The sequence below is a fragment of the Fusarium coffeatum genome (genome assembly GCF_003316985.1).
Source record: "Fusarium coffeatum strain FIESC_28 chromosome Unknown BRIP53273_contig_307, whole genome shotgun sequence".
In the NCBI taxonomy this organism is placed as follows: Eukaryota; Fungi; Ascomycota; class Sordariomycetes; order Hypocreales; family Nectriaceae; genus Fusarium; species Fusarium coffeatum.
Genome location: NW_022158096.1, coordinates 120,701 through 137,349, shown reverse-complemented (window position 1 = coordinate 137,349; position 16,649 = coordinate 120,701). Strand labels below are relative to the sequence as shown.

Here is a 16,649-nt window from a genome sequence, read left to right as displayed (position 1 = left end):
AAAAAAAAAAAAAAAAAGAAACCATCAGAATCTGCAGAGTAATGGACCTACTATGCAAGAACACACAGCACCAATTTTCGTACAGCACCTCGATTCGCTGTCTTGGCTCTGGGGCCAGTCGGCTTGAGGCTAGTCCTGTAGGCTTCTTTCTTCCCGTCTCGTCTTATTCGTCACACTTGAGTTTGAGCTGCAGTATGCAAGGAATATTTCGAACATGTAGGTACTTGGCTGTACCTACAGTACTTGGTAAGCTGGGCAGATTGACAACACTGAGGGATTGGCCGACAAGAACCAGGGCAATATGCAGCTTCCTCCAATCTCCTTCCTCTTCCTCCGTCCAAAACAGATAGGTGCTTAGGTTTGTCAAAATGAGACGAGACAACTTTTATCGAGGTTGGTAACACAGACTCAGCCTTGTACCGAATTTGGTTCCGTAATGCTGGAGCAGATTCTGGAGAGACCGGAAGCTTTCCTACTGGGTATGAACCGGGTCTGGAATGATTCTATGTCTTATGCTATCATGAGGAAACTTGTGTAAATCTCAGATGCAGGAAACAACTAGAAACTGGGCGATCGTATTGGTTTCTATTTGTTCCTATTTGCAGGACAAGACCACTGGCCTACTTAGTGGTGTTAGTACGCAGCAGCGAGGCTCTGGATTTACACGACAGGAGGAGCTACAACTTACCCCGACGCCTCGTAATACTGAGACTAGTGCAAATAGACGTCACTTGTATAAAACCATCCGTAAGAAAATTGTATATCTATCCAGAGGTGATGATCTATGTGAATTTATCACGAGGGTCGGGTTGTATATTGGATCTCAGAGTCTCGTTGGGCAGGCAGCGTAGGTAGGTAGTAGTCTGTGGAGGACCCCGCCATTAGTTCAGTCCAGGTTGGCAGGTGCACCTCCAGCGGTTGTTGCCTTCCATGGTTGGATCCATTGGACCTGGCGGAGCTGATCTGAGCAATGGTCAATCTCATCAACTTCAATCAAGCTCCGACTTTTCTCTTCCCTTTCTCTTCCCTTTCTCTTCCCATCTTCCTTTGAAAATATCTAATCAACTGCCACTGTTCGTCTCTTAATCTGTTCTCGAGCTATATTGATAGGCGTCGATGATGCAACTTTCTGCCAGCCAGGCCTTCAACATCGGAATCTAGCCGTACAGTTAGGGACTGCCTTATTCGACCTCAAACCGTTACTCAAGCCTACGAAACGGTCTGGTCTATTTCACGCCATTGCTATCCTACGCCCTTGCCCGTCGGGTCCCCTTCAACGTCTTCGACCCCTGTTCTACTATCCTGGTCTAGTCGTCTAAAGTTAGATCGAAGCCATTCGATTCTGGTCAACTCTGGTCAACTCTGTCGCACATGCGCATTGCCCACACACGATCACCGTCCCTCAGCGTCAATCCCTGGATACCATCCGCAGCCGACCTCTCGTCATCATTCGTGTGCAGCCGAAAGACCAGTCGGGCTGATTTTCAGTTCACCAACCGCCAGACACGACACAACATCCCACGCTCACGCACCTCTCTTTCGTCTGCCTGCTTTGATTCCAAGAGACACGCGATCGCATCTCCTTCGACAAATCCACACGCCCCCTCCATTCTCCAGGTCTCGGGAAACCAAACCGCCCCTCTCTGTCTCCATCTCGTCTGAGCTTGACTTGACAGCCGTACGCGGTAACTAGCTACCTCACGCATTCACTTGCCCAACTTGGATAGCACTTAGCGAGCCTCGTGCGTCAACTTACTCTCCAAATTGTCTCAGCTTGAGAAAAAGGTGAGGCACTCTGTACATACGTCCATCACCGTTGCCTTCCGTCGTGAGAATACAAGAGACAAGCACCTTCTCCAGCTGTGCAGTTTCGAGGACCACGATGGAACCCAATGGCATGCGCATCCCTGGAGATGCGTTGCTGTATGAATATCTTTCGCCAATTGGTGAGTGCTTATTCTCATGTTCTTCTCCAACCGATCGTCCCCGTGGTCAAATGCCGGCTTGTCGTTGGCTGCCGGCGCCTGCGCTTGAGCTCCGCTGCGGCCGGTCCCCGTGGCGCCCCCGTTATCCCCGTCCGGGTCAAGTCGATCCATATCACTTCCCACTTCACACTTACATACATCCACGTCAATATCGACACTCAATTTAGGCTGTCGACAGCTTCCACTCCAGCTCTTCACCAGTTGATCATATTCCGACTGCAGTTCCGCATGTCAACACTCTGCGCTAGGGATCAATGCCACCGTCAGAATTGATAGGCGTTGCGCTCGCACCTACCTGCCCATAGGTCCTTGATGCATTCGTTCAAATAACAGGAATTATTTTCTTTGCCCCGTGAAGTCATGGGTTTTCTGTCAATTACACGAATGGAGAGCTGTGACCGAACAAACATGCTCATGGCCAGCTCTCAAGTTCTGTCACTTTCTGCCTCTTGTACGCTCTATTCTTCATCAGCGCAGGTCTAAATGGCAATGGGCTGGGCCATGACATTTATCCTCAAATAGGGCTGCAAGGACCTGACCCGACGCTGACATGATATCATCATTTGATGAGGCTCACCACGAACACTGTCTGAGTAGTTGCGTCTTGCTATAAGCGTCAAGCGTTGTACTGCTCGTCTGCTGCTCACACTTAGACTTGGCCTTTTTCTTTCCCGACCCCACGTATGCTTCAGGTTCCAGTGTGACATCCAGTCTGATCACTTACCCCCACGCGATTGCTGTTCACACCTTTCCCTTCAATGAAAGCTGACCATCGTCCAGGATACTCTAAATCATCAAGATGTGGTTATTGTGGAACTCGTGGCAAGAGTCAGTCAAAACGTGAAGTCCCTGCACCTCTCTCGTGTTCTTAAATCCTACCAAAACTGTCTGCACTTACGTCACGAGGTATCAGAAACGCTATGTAGATACCGTGGAAGATCGCTTCTGACATGCCCGAACCCTCACTCTATCCACCACCGTCAAGCTCTTTCAAGTGACCTCATCACAGTAACCCAACGCTGACTAGTACGTGGGCAACAGGCTACTCTTACTACGCATCAACATCATCGCTGAGCCCAGGATTTTACCAGATTCTGTTGGACAGATGTTGGAGGCGCTCAGGTACACTCATGTATCGACCCGACCAACGCCGGTCATGCTGCCCTCATTATAGTATCCGTCTTGACTCTAGCCAGTTCAAACCGTCTAGAGATCAGCGGCAAACCATCAACAGGTTCAACAAGTTTGTTGTGGGGGATTCTTACGTCAAGGAAGCTTCCCGACTGTACCCCAAATCGCGTGACGAAGCCAAGAAACGTGACAACCACTTTAACCTTGTTGAAAGAATCCACGAGGCTGAGGATGCGAGCGTAAAGAACCCACCTGAGCCTGCACACAAACTCGTTGTGACTTTGGAACATGACGACTTCACTGAGGAGAAGTTTGCTGTTTATGAGAACTACCAGCGGGTAGTACATAAGGATGTGCCAAGTGAAATAAGCAAGAGCGGGTTCAGACGTTTTCTTTGCAGCTCGCCTTTGAGAAGGGAAACAATGGTAGCACCAGATGGACATGAACGACGACTGGGTTCTTATCATCACTGTTACAGGCTGGATGGTAAGCTGGTTGCCATCGGTGTTCTCGATCTTTTACCAGACTGTGTAAGCTCAGTCTATTTCCTTTACCACGAGAGCATACACAGGCATGCACCAGGGAAACTCGGCGCTTTGTATGAGATCGCTTTGGCCGTTGAAGAAGGCTATGGCTGGTGGTATCCCGGTTTTTATATACACAGCTGTCCCAAGATGCGATACAAGATCGATTACTCACCACAGTTTGTCCTTGACCCAGACTCATTGGCTTGGGACCCGTTGGATCGAGAGATGCTAGATCTCCTCGACAAAAAGACGTTCGTAAGCCTCTCGCTTGAGAAGAAGCAGGCTACTAAGGAGGACATGTCTGCACCCAAAGCTCCCAGTGAGCAGGTGAAGATGGGCAACGGTTCTGAATCCAAAGGCTCCGACTCTTCGCTATCTAGTGACGAAGAAGACAGTGGTTGGCTTTTCACCTCTGGGATGCCTGGCATACCTCCGATATCCTCGGCAGCTACTTGGGACATGGACCATATCGCCCTAAAGATTGCTCCCACTGGCCCGTTATATGAGACATCCGATCTTGTCAGTTGGGACGAACGCGGCGTTCAAGAGCAACCAGGACTGAAGGCGACAGTGGCAGAACTCGTTGCTGCAACTGGCCCGGACTTGATGGATCGGATTTGTCTAGACTTTGCTCCACGACGATAGGGAAAGATGGACGCCTAGTTATAAGCATACCCACCACCGGCCTTTTAAGCTCATGATCCCACGCCTATGTGTCAAATCTCCCGAGTAAATGGTTGTTTAGGAAGAACAGTTTGATCAAATCAATACACAGAACAATGCGAACGTCATGAAGGTATTCAATATATTTATAAACGTCGTTACTTCAATAGTCAGATGCACTTTCATGATTGGTAACCAAGCTATCCACACGTTGAAAGGTACCACCCCGCAATCTCCAACCAGCGGTCGACCAGCCCACCACACTTTTTTTCTGTTTTATCTTATCATTCACCTCGGTGAGCGACCAGCCTTTTCAACATCAAAAACCTGCGTCATTGCCATTTTCACGTCGCATTCCTCAAACAAGCCACTCGACTTGCTATTGCTATACGGGGACGGGGATATCGTGCTGCATCCATAGCATCTCTATTGGCTATCCGTCGTCTTCTTCATCACCATGACGTCCCAGCAAAACCTCTTCTCACCCGCAGAACTCGCATATCTGCACCAGTCGCTCTCTCTACATCCCCCAATTCGACCCGATGGACGCAGCCCTACCCAGTTCCGCCCCTTGACAGCTGAGACGGGAATCCTTCCTGGCACAAATGGAAGCGCGCGCGTGCATTTTTCGGATGGCACAGAAGCCATTGTAGGAGTCAAAGCTGAGATTGAAAAGACAGGAGGAAGCGAGGAGCAGCACGATGAACAAGATAGGTCAAGGAATGACTGGCTTGAGCTGGCAGTGGAAATTCCGGGACAAAGAGACGATGAAGCTTCGACAGTCTTCTTGGCCGAGATGTTGAGAGAGGCGCTGTTGGCCGATAACGAGTTTGCCAAGAAGTTGAGGATCAACAGACGGTTTCACTGGAGACTATACCTAGATGTAGGTTGCTTCAAGGCTCGATAAAAAAGGGTTTACTAATTGATGGCGCAGGTTCTTCTAATATCCCCTCCGCTATCATATCCTCTTCCGCTTCTTTCACTCACAACGCATCTCGCACTCTTAGCTACACGGCTTCCTCGTCTCAAGTCCGAAGGCGACGAAGACCCTATGTTCGATGATGACTGGGAGTCCTCTACATTCCTGTACCCTCGCGATGGTGCTGGCGCACAGGGTTCACGACCACCTATCACATTGCTAGTCGTGGCAATTGGCGACACCACCATTTTCGATCCTGCAAAGGAGGAACTTGCTGTCGCTGAGAGCGCCCTGGCTGTGTCTGTGGCTGAAGTCCGTAAAATCAAGGAAGCGGGTGATATGGACGTCGATAAGAAGGGGCGGGAGCTCAAGCTGTTGTCGGTGCGAACTGTTGATCCTCCATCGAGATTGACTCCACCTGGAGTACCGCATGTTGCGAACAACTCAGGACCCGCGCAGAAAAGCGATACTCAAACAACCGAGGGCGTTTGGAAGGCACCACTGGGTGGAACCAAGTTTGGAGTCATCGATGGCATAATACAGGCTGTGTTGGAGAAGGGCGGTGTCGCAGACGAAGTTCTGGATGGATTAGAGGGGGTTGAGCTTTCATGATCTCATGTATGGTTACGGTAGGGGTATAATAGAACACTTCGCAAAGGAGCATTGTATATTCCACGTCGTTACAACCCATGATGCCCGTACAACGAGGAGCGTTATCTTACAGCTATATAATACATGAAGGATTTTCATCATTATTTTACAGAATTCAGAAGACACCGAACCACTTCTTCTTGGGCTCCTCAACATTGTCCCGGGTCTCAACCTTGGATGCCGGCTCCGCTTCCGCAACAGCCTCCTGCTCGGGCTTGGGCTCCTCCTCACCCTTGCCAAACATGACGGTCACGGGGTCCTTGGTCTCGATTCCGTGCATCTTCATAAAGAGGCGGCGCTTGGCGACATCGTCGAGATGGTTGGTACGGTGCTCGTTGGCTTTCAAGGCCTTGTCTTTCTCGTGGAGCGTGATTACGTTCTTCCAGGCAACGAAGAAGTGAATGGGATGAGTCCAGAGGTCTGAGATGGGAGGAACGAGCTCCTTATATGGGGAGTTGTAGGCGTAGTTCATGAAGAATGTGAAGATACCAAGGGCAAAGAGGGTTCCCTAATATAAGTTAGCCAGTGGTCCAGTTGCAGGGCGCATTGATAGTGGGTAGACCATCAAGCTGTAAGATGTGAGCGTACCATGGTGATAAAGGTATGCAGCGTCTTGCTGTGCCAGAAAAAGTGCTCCCATGTTCCCTCGGGGGCCATCATGCCGGGATAGTGCTTCCTGCTCTGGATAGCGACCTCGGAGGCGGTCAGTTCAGGACCGTAGTGTCTGGGCACATTGCCCTTCTTGAGACGAGAGCCATGCGAGGGGGGGTTGAAGCGAGCGGGCTTTTCGAGAACAATCGGTTTGTCCTTTGAGGAAGAGGAGGCGAATCGAATTCGGATGCTGTTCTGAGAAAGTGGGATGCTAATTCCACGCCAGAGAGGGCCCTGAAGAGGAAGCAGGAAGCGGGGGATGACAGCGCGCGACGTCATGTTGTCGATATATACAAATTCAAATGATATATGAATGTTTCCTTTTCTTTTCTCCTCCTCTTACAGCTTTAGAGCTTGTTTGTGGTGGTGCCGTGATGCCCTCACGTTTGTCCAAACCCAAACACAGAAGAATCTTTTTTCCGGAGCCGTTACGTTAAGAAAAGAACCTACTGTAAGAAACGAGGTCCGGCACGGAGGTCCCACTCCGTCTCTTTGACGGGGTATACTAAACCTCTATTGGTATAGTCTATTCTTGGTCTGGGAAAAAGCAGGACTTGACGGATGACCACAGTCAGACAGACTCCATCTCGTGGAACCAACAGAGCAATCATTTTTTTTCGCTTCTCCAGTGGCCCTGGCTGCATCTATAGCGGCCATGATGGGACAAGACGCCCCGGAACAATGTACACCGCCGATGAGGTCCACCTCTAGAGTTGTGATCCGACTTTACCCGGAGCCACAGTTACTAAGTGCAGGGGTAAGAATGACGGCTTACTTACTCTTGGCCTGTGATTGGCTGTAAAGTCTTCAGCCACTTGTGGCTCTCCAAGAGAATGAGCGATTCTTTCCCCAGTGTGTCATGGTGTCATAAAGTTTTATTTTCCTGGCTTGCCTTGGACTTTTTTTTTTTCTCTCTCTTCCTCTTTCCCTTCCACATCCACATTCTCAACCATCAAACGATCTCTTCACGTCTTTGGCTAACGCCCTCTCGTTTTAATTACTACCACCTTTTACCTCTTAATCACAACCCATATTCACAATGGCTGGCGGTAAGTTATTCTTATAGCACACTTTAGCACACCTCCTTGGTTTGCGCCGGATAGCAGTGCATGGCTTTGGCGGGTCAATTGAGCATTGTGAGAAAGAGACGCTTCGCCGATACGATTCTACGACTTCAGTTCGTCTGTCAAGGGATTTTGGGTTCTAGACAAAGGCATCAATCAATCCTGCAGTGGCTACCTTCAGCCTCATGCCAGCTGACTCTGCTGCCTGCGTCATTTACCCAGAACAGGTTTTCCCACAACCACGATTTGTCGACCAGGTCTCACCACCAGTCCATCCGACGTCTCCAATCACAATAGCGATTCTCTCTTCATCTTTACTTGCTTCCACAACCATTGCCTGCTTCAGCCTTATCAACTCACTTAACAAATCAACTCATGTACTGACTGGACTTCCTCAGGCGATATCAAGAAGGGTGCCAACCTTTTCAAGACCCGATGTGCTCAGTGCCACACCGTTGAGAAGGACGGCGGCAACAAGATTGGACCTGCTCTGCACGGTCTCTGGGGCCGCAAGACCGGCTCCGTTGAGGGCTACTCCTACACCGATGCCAACAAGCAGAAGGGCATTGAGTGGAACGACGACACTCTCTTCGACTACCTCGAGAACCCCAAGAAGTACATCCCCGGTACCAAGATGGCTTTCGGTGGCCTGAAGAAGGCCAAGGACCGCAACGACCTCATTGCGTAAGTTTCTCTACATCACCTGAGCTGCAGTCAGCAATGGACATCATTCTACTACAATATCTCTTTTGAGTATGATGCATCGAGATGATGGTTCCAAATCTGTCACGCGCTCTGGACACTTTGTGGTTTCACAACAATTACTAACTGCTTCACAGCTACCTCAAGGATGCTACTTCTTAAGCGACTCTAGATCGCGTGTAATGTTACGACTTTCGATAGATGGGAACCACCGCCAAGGGGCGATTGTACTATAGATTTTACACAGCACTTGTTAAGACATGCCACGTGCTTGTACTCATTCCCATCTTCCTTGATGCATCTTCGTCCAATACACTTTTTTGAGACAAAGAAAGCCCGGCGTTGGATGAGGCGAAACAGGAATGCCATGAACGACTAAATGAAAAGTGTTCGCCTCTGTACATCCAAAAATCATGTTTTGTTAAGATTAGATTAGAGATTTAACATTCTCATATTCTCACCTCCTAATATTACCATCATCCATATGCAACGTGAACGTCATGATGAGTGTTTGATCTCACTTTCTCAACAGCCAATCTCAGAAGTCTCAATTACAATCACATCTCCTATTTTCTCCCCTCCGATAGCCGAGAGCCCCGTAAAGAAAATGGGTCTCGTGAGTTATAAAAAAACGGTCTGTTTTCTATGTATGCCTGTGATTTTTTGCAGGTTTATCATGAAAGAGTGATTGCCGAGCTATTTCCGCTCCGCAGCTCCGTTGCTCCGGACGGCATATGCGGCACCAGCGGCGATCGGCGGACAGTGCTGTCATGCGCTTTCTTGTTTTGTTCCTTGTCTTGGATTTTGTTAAATCCTGGTTTATTTTTGGAGATCTTGCTTTTTACCCCTGACTTGCCATGCGACGGTAACTGACAGTTGGAGAAACTTGAGCCACATGTGGTCAATGGCTGAGTCGGGGTTCGGTGTACGGTGAAGTGAATGAACTCGCGAGAAGGCTGGGTCAAAGTGGGAATAAAAGAATTGTCCTCTATTGTTTAGAAGATCAAAATAAATTAGCAAAAGTGCTAGTCTAAAAATTAACATAAGGTGGCTAAGATTGTTTCGTCTCTTATGCCTTACAAAGGCCAGTTCTTCTGACGCACTGCCATCCACCTTGTGTATCATTAGGGGATTTCGGAATTTCGTCATGACTTCCCCATCTTCGCTTCTAGCTTACGGTACGTCTCTGGATTTGTTACGCTTCTATATGTCCTCGAAAGCGCGTATTCCCAATCCACCTCGTCAATGCCTGCCGATTCGGGCTTCTCAGCCTCTCGCTCGAGTGAACTTTCGGCTGCCTTTTCGTGCAATCCTCCCAAGTCAGCACCGCTGAAATCAGTACAGCGAGGATCGCGTGCTACAGCCTCCAGCTTCTCGAACTCAGCTGGGGTTGCATCTGGGTGATTCGTGCGGTAAATGGCACGTAGAATATCGACTCGTTCGCTGGGGGAGGGAAGATCGAGAAAGAGGCGCACATTGAGGCGACCAGGACGGAGCATAGCAGGGTCAATCATATCTGGGCGGTTGGTTGTGCCAATGACGTACACGCCTGTGCGGTCTTGCACACCGTCAAGCTCGGTAAGAAGGGCGTTGACGACACGAGTGCCAGCATCTGTGGAGGCGTTGTCACGCTTGGGAACAAGAGAATCCATTTCATCAAAGAAGAGAATACAGGGGGTAGACGAGCGCGCGCGGTTGAAAAGCTCACGTACAGCGCGTTCTGATTCACCCACGTACTTGTTGAGAAGCTCTGGTCCGTTGATGAGAATGAAACTGGCTTGGGCTTCGTTGGCGACAGCTTGGGCAACAAGTGTCTTTCCACATCCAGGAGGACCCCATAGAAGACAGCCTGCCGGACGACGAAGACCATGGCGACGGTAACGGTTGGGGTCTCGAATAGGACCGATGATGGACAGTTCGAGTTGCCTACGTGCAGCTTGGAGGGCACCGACTTGATCCCAAGTGATGTTGGGCACAACCGTAAAGCCGTCCTTTCGCAAAGAGGGCACAAAGTCTTTGATGGCTTTCTTGAAATCTTCCCGTGTCAAAGGGTCATCGAGTGGTGGTTCGAGGAAGGGAGTGGAAGGTTGTGTATCCTCAAGTTCCATAAGGTCCGGGAGTGGTTGATCCGTAGGAAACCTTTCGTTGAGATGTTGCTGATACAAGCTAAGATCCATGTAGCGCTCCAGCGCCACTTGCTCTGCGAGGGTCAAAACATTGAGGATATCAGCACCCACAAATCCATGTGTTATCTTTGCCAATTCCTTAAAATTGACGTCGTCAGACAGCTTCTTGTCTTTCGTAAGCAGTCTAAGGATGTCTTCACGACCCTCGGCATCTGGTATTCGCATTTGAATTGTGCGTTCAAACAAGCCAGTCCTCAGTACTTCAGGGTCAACGTCGGTGATTTGTGATGTCGTAGCCATGGCAAGAATGTGTCTATCCTTGTCCTGTTCCGCCTCGATTCGTCGCATCTGCCGTCTGAACTGAACCACGTTTCGGCGCTGGCTGTCGCTGTGGCTGCTGCTTCCTGGTTTTGACATATACCAATCCAATTGCTCGATTAGAACGATGCAAGGGGCCAGCCTCATGGCTTCTTCAACGGCATCGTTAAGGCTTCTTTCCAGGCGTTCAGGATCTTCCAAACATTCAGTAAGTGATACGATCGGAACATCAATCTTTGATGCAAGGAACCTAATCAAAGACCTCTTTCCGGTTCCTGGGGGTCCTGAAAGCAGGATACCTGGCACCTTACGCATCTTGTTGGCAACGACGCATGATTCTGGCCGTTTCAGCAAGGGGTGTGTCTGCTTGCAAAGCTCTACGTAGATATCGGAAACCCCTCCAATCTGCACGGCGTTGGAAGGATGCTCGACCTTGTGACGGCTCGACTTCTGGGTCTTTTTCAACGGCGTTTTCGTCTGTTTTTCTGCCGGCGCAGCATCTGTATCCGTCAATGCGCCCTTGGGTGTGACGGCGCCGTCCTTTGCGCGCTCGTCCCCGTCTTCCTGTACACGACGCTTCTTTGTAGAGCGTGCCCCCTCGCTTGTTTGAGTTGTGGTATCTTGGGCAGCTGGAGTGTGCCAATGCTTCGTCATTTGCCTGTTGAGAAGAAACCGGTCGTCGTCGGGTTTGGGTGTCTCTTCGAGAGCAGCTTCTGAGTCGCTCGAATCTTGGCCTAATTCCTCTTTGCGATATTGAAATACACGATCGATTGAGTCCTCGAGAGGGCGCTTTTTCTGCCGGCTGAGGCTAGAGTTGGAGCCTTTGATGGCTTCGTAGATGGCTGTTGTCGTCTTGAAGGGCTTACCGTCGTTTGAGTCTTCGAGCTTCTTCAAAACTAGGTAGACATCGCGATCAAGCCCCTTCTGCAATTGGGGCCGCGGCCTCTTGGCCCCAAAGGTCATCTTGACTTTTAGTGTTTTTTTGGTGAATGAGGAAGCTAGGTTGGGAAAGGATCCTAAAAGATGTCATAATTTAGACTACAACCTAAAGCAAAAAAAATAAAAAAGCGGAAGGGACAATACTCGCACAGAGTAGCTTCAATTCGCACACAGGGAGGGGAGTCAAGACCCACATATAGGCGGGTAATAGTAATAATTGAGACGGACATCAAGAGCCGGGCTGCCATCCAACCCAAATCGTCTCCCTTCTTATTTCGATCTATCTGACTTCTAAAATAATGTAACCTAGAAGCTAGTCTAAGCTCGACTAAGATGATCAAATTATTTCGTCTCTTATGTTCCTGGCAGCAGTTCAAGTTATCTTTAGTACGACTGACATGGTGTATTTTATGGGGACTGTGTGCGAATCGCAATATAATTAGCAAAATCCGCTGTGTTTTCATAATTAAGTCCAATAATACAAATTCGTTGCTCTGGAGCTTTGAGTCACAATATCTCAATAAGTTACCTGGTATTAACGTTTACCTAACATCTCGGTGGTTTGAAAATCAAGGTTGACCTCTCCAGGCAGATATAGTCCATGGGCTCGTCGCAATAGAACTCAAGTCGCCCACAGCCACTGAACTCTTAACTCTCGCCAACAGTGACCCACTGGCACAAAAGGCTGCTGTATAATTTAGTTATACAAGTCAGATTGACTGAACTTGAACGCCAATGAAAAGGCATTAACAGCTGCCAAACTGTACGCAAGGTTAGTAGGTTCTTCTTTCCTCTTAACCTACAAAGTCCTACAAGCGTTTGGGACAAATACATGTTCTGTCGGTCAAAATTTAGAGTCAAGGCGGTCCGACATTGAACGCTTCGGCAGGTATAATTACTTGAATCAGGTTATGTCAAAGCCATAAGATGCTTGATTTTATGTGATAGTCCCAACCAAGCACTACAATGATGCTGAATTTTGTCCATCAAAAAAGGTCCGCCTTATCGATAAGACCCTGAACCCCGGTCCCGCGCCGATGACGATACTCCCTCGTGACAATCGCTACCTTATCGTTGAAGTGACATACTAATCCCAACCTCAACCTCAATCTTCAACACATCATTATTGTCGCGCAAAGACTCCAATAGTTTCACGATAAGCTCAATTCACAGCGAACCATATAGTCTCAATAATCGCAATGGGTGCAAATGGGAGCAAAGTCACAGCCCAGGACAAGTATGTTCTTCCTAATCCTTTTACATCCCCCGCGATTGCGCCCGTGACCGCCTGCCGATTCTCAGTTTGACTAACAACTCCCTCATAGAGCCATCCTGGATATGAAGAATCAGCGCGATAGACTCCATCAGTACCAGCGGAAAATAACAGTTCTTACAGATAAGGAGACCGATATCGCAAAGCAGATGCTGGCAAAGGGTGACAAGAAGCGCGCTCTGTTGGCTCTGCGGCGCAAGAAGTATCAGGAGTCGTTGCTGGCAAAGACGGATGCGCAGCTGGCCCAGCTTGAAAAGTTGACGTCGGATGTCGAGTTTGCGCTTATACAGAAGGACGTTGTGTTTGGGTTGCAGCAGGGTACAAAGGTCCTCAAGGAGATTCATGCTGAGATGGGCGGTATAGAAAACGTGGAAAAATTGATGGGTGAAACGGCAGATGCTATTGCCTATCAGCAGGTACGTTACCACGATTACATTCATGCATTGTATTTCCTACTTACACTCCTCAAGGAAGTTAGCGATTTGCTTGGAGGGCGCATGTCGAACCAGGACGAGCAAGAAGTGGAAGACGAGTTGGAAGCTCTCGAGGCCGAACTTACAGGCCCTGCACCCGCCGAACGACTCCCAGACGTTCCCATCAACGAATTGCCACAGCCCCAGCCAGAGATCGAGGCACAGACGAAGGCAGAGAGGACAAAACAACCAGCCATGCTCGCAGCATAGATCAAGGACACAGACCAAATATCTTTTTGTTCCGAAGCATTTTGAACAAGGAGCATTTGCATTTCATAGAAGATGTTTCTCTAACTTAGACTTGGGCGTATACAGCGGGTACAACGAGGCGTTGCGGCATTTTTGCATTTAGATCCAACATAGTATCTTTGTCATTACTCTATTGCTATTCTGTCTATGCGTACTTGCTAATGAGCTTCCTCATGATGGACATTGCGCCTCCTCGATAACCCCCTCCGAAGATCGCAAAATGGTTAAGATGATGGTATCTGAGATGCGTCAGCGAGGGTATTGATCTATTTGAGGAGGCATGAACTTACAGCTCGTATAGCTTCACTCGGTCTGGCCATTCTTCCACAGGATCGGCCTTTGGTACCAGCTCATGGTACTCTTTCCAGAAGTGATTGCTGAAACCGCCAAACATGGACATGATACCGAGTTCAAACTCGGAGTGGCCATATACAGCCGAGGGGTCATAAACAACCTCCTCGCATCCGCCCTGCCCTCCAATTTGCCCCTTGGAGTGATTTCCGCTCCACAAGTCGCCATGAATGACCACAGGTTTGATGTTCTTCACGACATCATCTCCAATGAGCCGCGGTACCACCTTTCCAGCAACTTGCTCAACAGCTTCTTCAAGCTCAGGATCAGCACCATTGTTGCGCACTGCTTGACGAGCGATATGTCTCAGACGGTTATCAGCATAAAACTCGGCCCATGATTCCCGCCAGGAGTTGTCCTGCTCCGTAGCACCGCAGCATGTAGGTACTGAGAAACCAAACATGGGCTTGTCGTAGCCTTCTGGAATAGGCGCGGGCGTTGTGTGCATCTGCGCAACCTTTGATGCGAGAGTTCTGCCCGAACCACCCGGGGCTGAAGAGCCCAGATCTAGAAAATCAGTTGCGAGGAAGTGATGACCCTTGCGCTGGGAGAGAGCGCCATGAGCGTGAGATCGCGGGCAGAAGTTGGGTACTGCATCAGCTATGGCGTTCAGAGAAGCATGTTCACCTGTATCTTGTTAGAGCGATCATGATATCGGATATGAGTGTAGCATACCCCTGAACATGACTTGTGCGTCATCTCCTGTCCCAGTTTTGACAAAGTAATTTACTGGTGACCCATTCTTCTCAGATGTTATCTTGAATGTAGAGGCAAAACCAGATCCGCCATGAGAGTGCATGGCCGCGTTGGCGGGGTCGAGGCCCAATGCCTCGATGATGGCGGGGTCAACTTTTGTATGCGGCATGATGATGTAGTCCCCCAAAGAATATGAAGAAAAATATAAGACGATATTCAGAAAGTCTGGTTAGGGTAGTTGAGTTGTTGATGATAGTTCCTAGCTGAATTTGGTTGACACTCGGCATTGGATGTCATGGGATAAGATGGGGTGACGTCAAATGTGTTAGTAATGCGGAACTACCTACAGTAGCTATGCACGGCCAAGTAAAGCATTGCGACCTGCTGATTATACCGTAAGCATCTTGAAATGGGGACGGAGAGAGTGGGCAAGAAGAGGGAGCGCATGATGTTATGCTTTCATCACTTTATAGAGAGAGTGTGGATATTATCCAGCTGCTACTTATCTTTGTGCAATCTTCCGAGAAGACTGAACTTGCTTGATCTATAGTAAGGGTCTATCCAAGTTTATATTATGATTTAGTGGCCTCACTTCTTACAATTGTGACGGGCATATCATCAAGTGCAGCCCTTGCTTTTGGATGTGAAGTGCTGATTTACTGCGAGAGTTCTTAATCTTGATGATCTGATACCCAAGTAAGCTCTCGGCCCGGAGCTGACGCCGGGTGGGGCCGCAAGACACGGGAGCTAATCCATTATGATCGGTGTTAGAGATCAGCCTCTTGGTCAAACATGTAGAATCATCATCTCATCTAACTTGTTGCCAAACTTAAAGCTTGGCAGGACGATGACGTATATTGATCTTTAACTTTCTAGAGTCACCCAGTAGTCTGCTTCGTACAGTCAGTCATTCATGGTCATGTTTACTCACTTTGTGCATCTCTTACATCTTTGCAGGTTTCAAGGGAAAAACCAACATATTAACTAACATCATATCTATGTCAAGACTGGATGCCATCAGTAGCCCTGAGGAATAACCTCTTATAACATTTGCATATACTACTCTGTGTAGGCTTGGCTATACATATTCATAGAATAATGCAAATTAGGTCTGCAGAAAATCTCAAGTTTGTAAATTGAGGCTTAGATACCTATATAGATTAGTCTAGACTAAAATCCACTGATAACATATCGATCCAATCTCAATTACAGATTCTGTCCTGGATTCCAAGGATCGCTGTACGTATCTAGGTATCTATGAGCTCCGCCTCGGATCCGAACCGCATCGACAAGACTCCACATGAGGGAGTCCACTTCGGCCCCGTAAGATTGTTTTTCAGCTGCAATATCCCTTGTACTCTGTTCTGTATAGGTACCTGAATATCCTTATCCTTGTTGATTCCGACCGACGCCAGCGGGTATAAGAGAAAATATTAAAAGATGAAGCATCAAACTCGCTATTCGTTCCGGTAGTAATTCGTTAAGACCAGGGTCAGTCAGTCAAACTGATTGGTCCGTTGGTAGGTTATGATTATTGCTTGATGGGTGTCTCCATGTATGATGAGGCAGCGACAGTCGTGGCGCTACTGAGAGAGGCATTGTCTGAGTTGAATCTTGATGGCCCTGAAGGTCTTGTTTCTGAGGACATGGAGAATGAGGCTGAGTTGTTGGAGTGAGAGCCTCCATTGAAGCAAGTTGTGCAGGGACATTGAGGGTTGTTTGTGAGAGGTGGTGGAGGAGCGCAGTGACGAGCGAACCAGTTCTTGACGGAAGAAGGCATGATGAAGAGTGAAGTTGATGTTGAAGTTGTGTAGATGCAGAAGTGGTGTGTAGATGAGACTGGTGTTGTATCTTAAAGTGTACTTGAGCACCTCTCTTGGTAGTGAATGAGACTAAAGGACTGAATATCAACCAAAGACAACTTCAGAAAG

At 48.6% G+C, this 16,649-nt stretch overlaps 7 protein-coding genes across 7 annotated transcripts; 4 read left to right on the top strand and 3 right to left on the bottom strand.

Annotated features, from left to right (window-relative positions):
- Positions 1-2,784: 2,784 nt before the first annotated feature.
- Positions 2,785-4,288, top strand: FIESC28_10443 (uncharacterized protein; the record flags this gene model as incomplete). The annotated part of the gene is made up of 3 exons (XM_031164575.1): positions 2,785-2,813; positions 3,027-3,107; positions 3,160-4,288. The coding sequence occupies 3 exons, from the start codon at positions 2,785-2,787 to the stop codon at positions 4,286-4,288; spliced, it is 1,239 nt and encodes a 412-aa protein (XP_031011401.1).
- Positions 4,289-4,763: 475 nt separating this feature from the next.
- Positions 4,764-5,837, top strand: FIESC28_10442 (uncharacterized protein; the record flags this gene model as incomplete). Its single annotated transcript, XM_031164574.1, has 2 exons — positions 4,764-5,189; positions 5,241-5,837. The coding sequence occupies 2 exons, from the start codon at positions 4,764-4,766 to the stop codon at positions 5,835-5,837; spliced, it is 1,023 nt and encodes a 340-aa protein (XP_031011400.1).
- Positions 5,838-5,991: 154 nt separating this feature from the next.
- Positions 5,992-6,806, bottom strand: FIESC28_10441 (uncharacterized protein; the record flags this gene model as incomplete). The annotated part of the gene is made up of 2 exons (XM_031164573.1): positions 5,992-6,384; positions 6,465-6,806. 2 exons carry the CDS (start codon positions 6,804-6,806, stop codon positions 5,992-5,994), a joined length of 735 nt encoding a protein of 244 aa, XP_031011399.1.
- A 760-nt stretch (positions 6,807-7,566) lies between these two features.
- Positions 7,567-8,455, top strand: FIESC28_10440 (uncharacterized protein; the record flags this gene model as incomplete). The annotated part of the gene is made up of 3 exons (XM_031164572.1): positions 7,567-7,576; positions 7,990-8,275; positions 8,431-8,455. The coding sequence occupies 3 exons, from the start codon at positions 7,567-7,569 to the stop codon at positions 8,453-8,455; spliced, it is 321 nt and encodes a 106-aa protein (XP_031011398.1).
- A 983-nt stretch (positions 8,456-9,438) lies between these two features.
- Positions 9,439-11,700, bottom strand: FIESC28_10439 (uncharacterized protein; the record flags this gene model as incomplete). The annotated part of the gene is made up of 1 exon (XM_031164571.1): positions 9,439-11,700. One exon carries the CDS (start codon positions 11,698-11,700, stop codon positions 9,439-9,441), a length of 2,262 nt encoding a protein of 753 aa, XP_031011397.1.
- A 1,175-nt stretch (positions 11,701-12,875) lies between these two features.
- On the top strand, positions 12,876-13,632 carry FIESC28_10438 (uncharacterized protein; the record flags this gene model as incomplete). The annotated part of the gene is made up of 3 exons (XM_031164570.1): positions 12,876-12,913; positions 13,002-13,365; positions 13,420-13,632. The coding sequence occupies 3 exons, from the start codon at positions 12,876-12,878 to the stop codon at positions 13,630-13,632; spliced, it is 615 nt and encodes a 204-aa protein (XP_031011396.1).
- Positions 13,633-13,816: 184 nt separating this feature from the next.
- On the bottom strand, positions 13,817-14,887 carry FIESC28_10437 (uncharacterized protein; the record flags this gene model as incomplete). The annotated part of the gene is made up of 3 exons (XM_031164569.1): positions 13,817-13,910; positions 13,962-14,649; positions 14,698-14,887. The coding sequence occupies 3 exons, from the start codon at positions 14,885-14,887 to the stop codon at positions 13,817-13,819; spliced, it is 972 nt and encodes a 323-aa protein (XP_031011395.1).
- Positions 14,888-16,649: the final 1,762 nt, after the last annotated feature.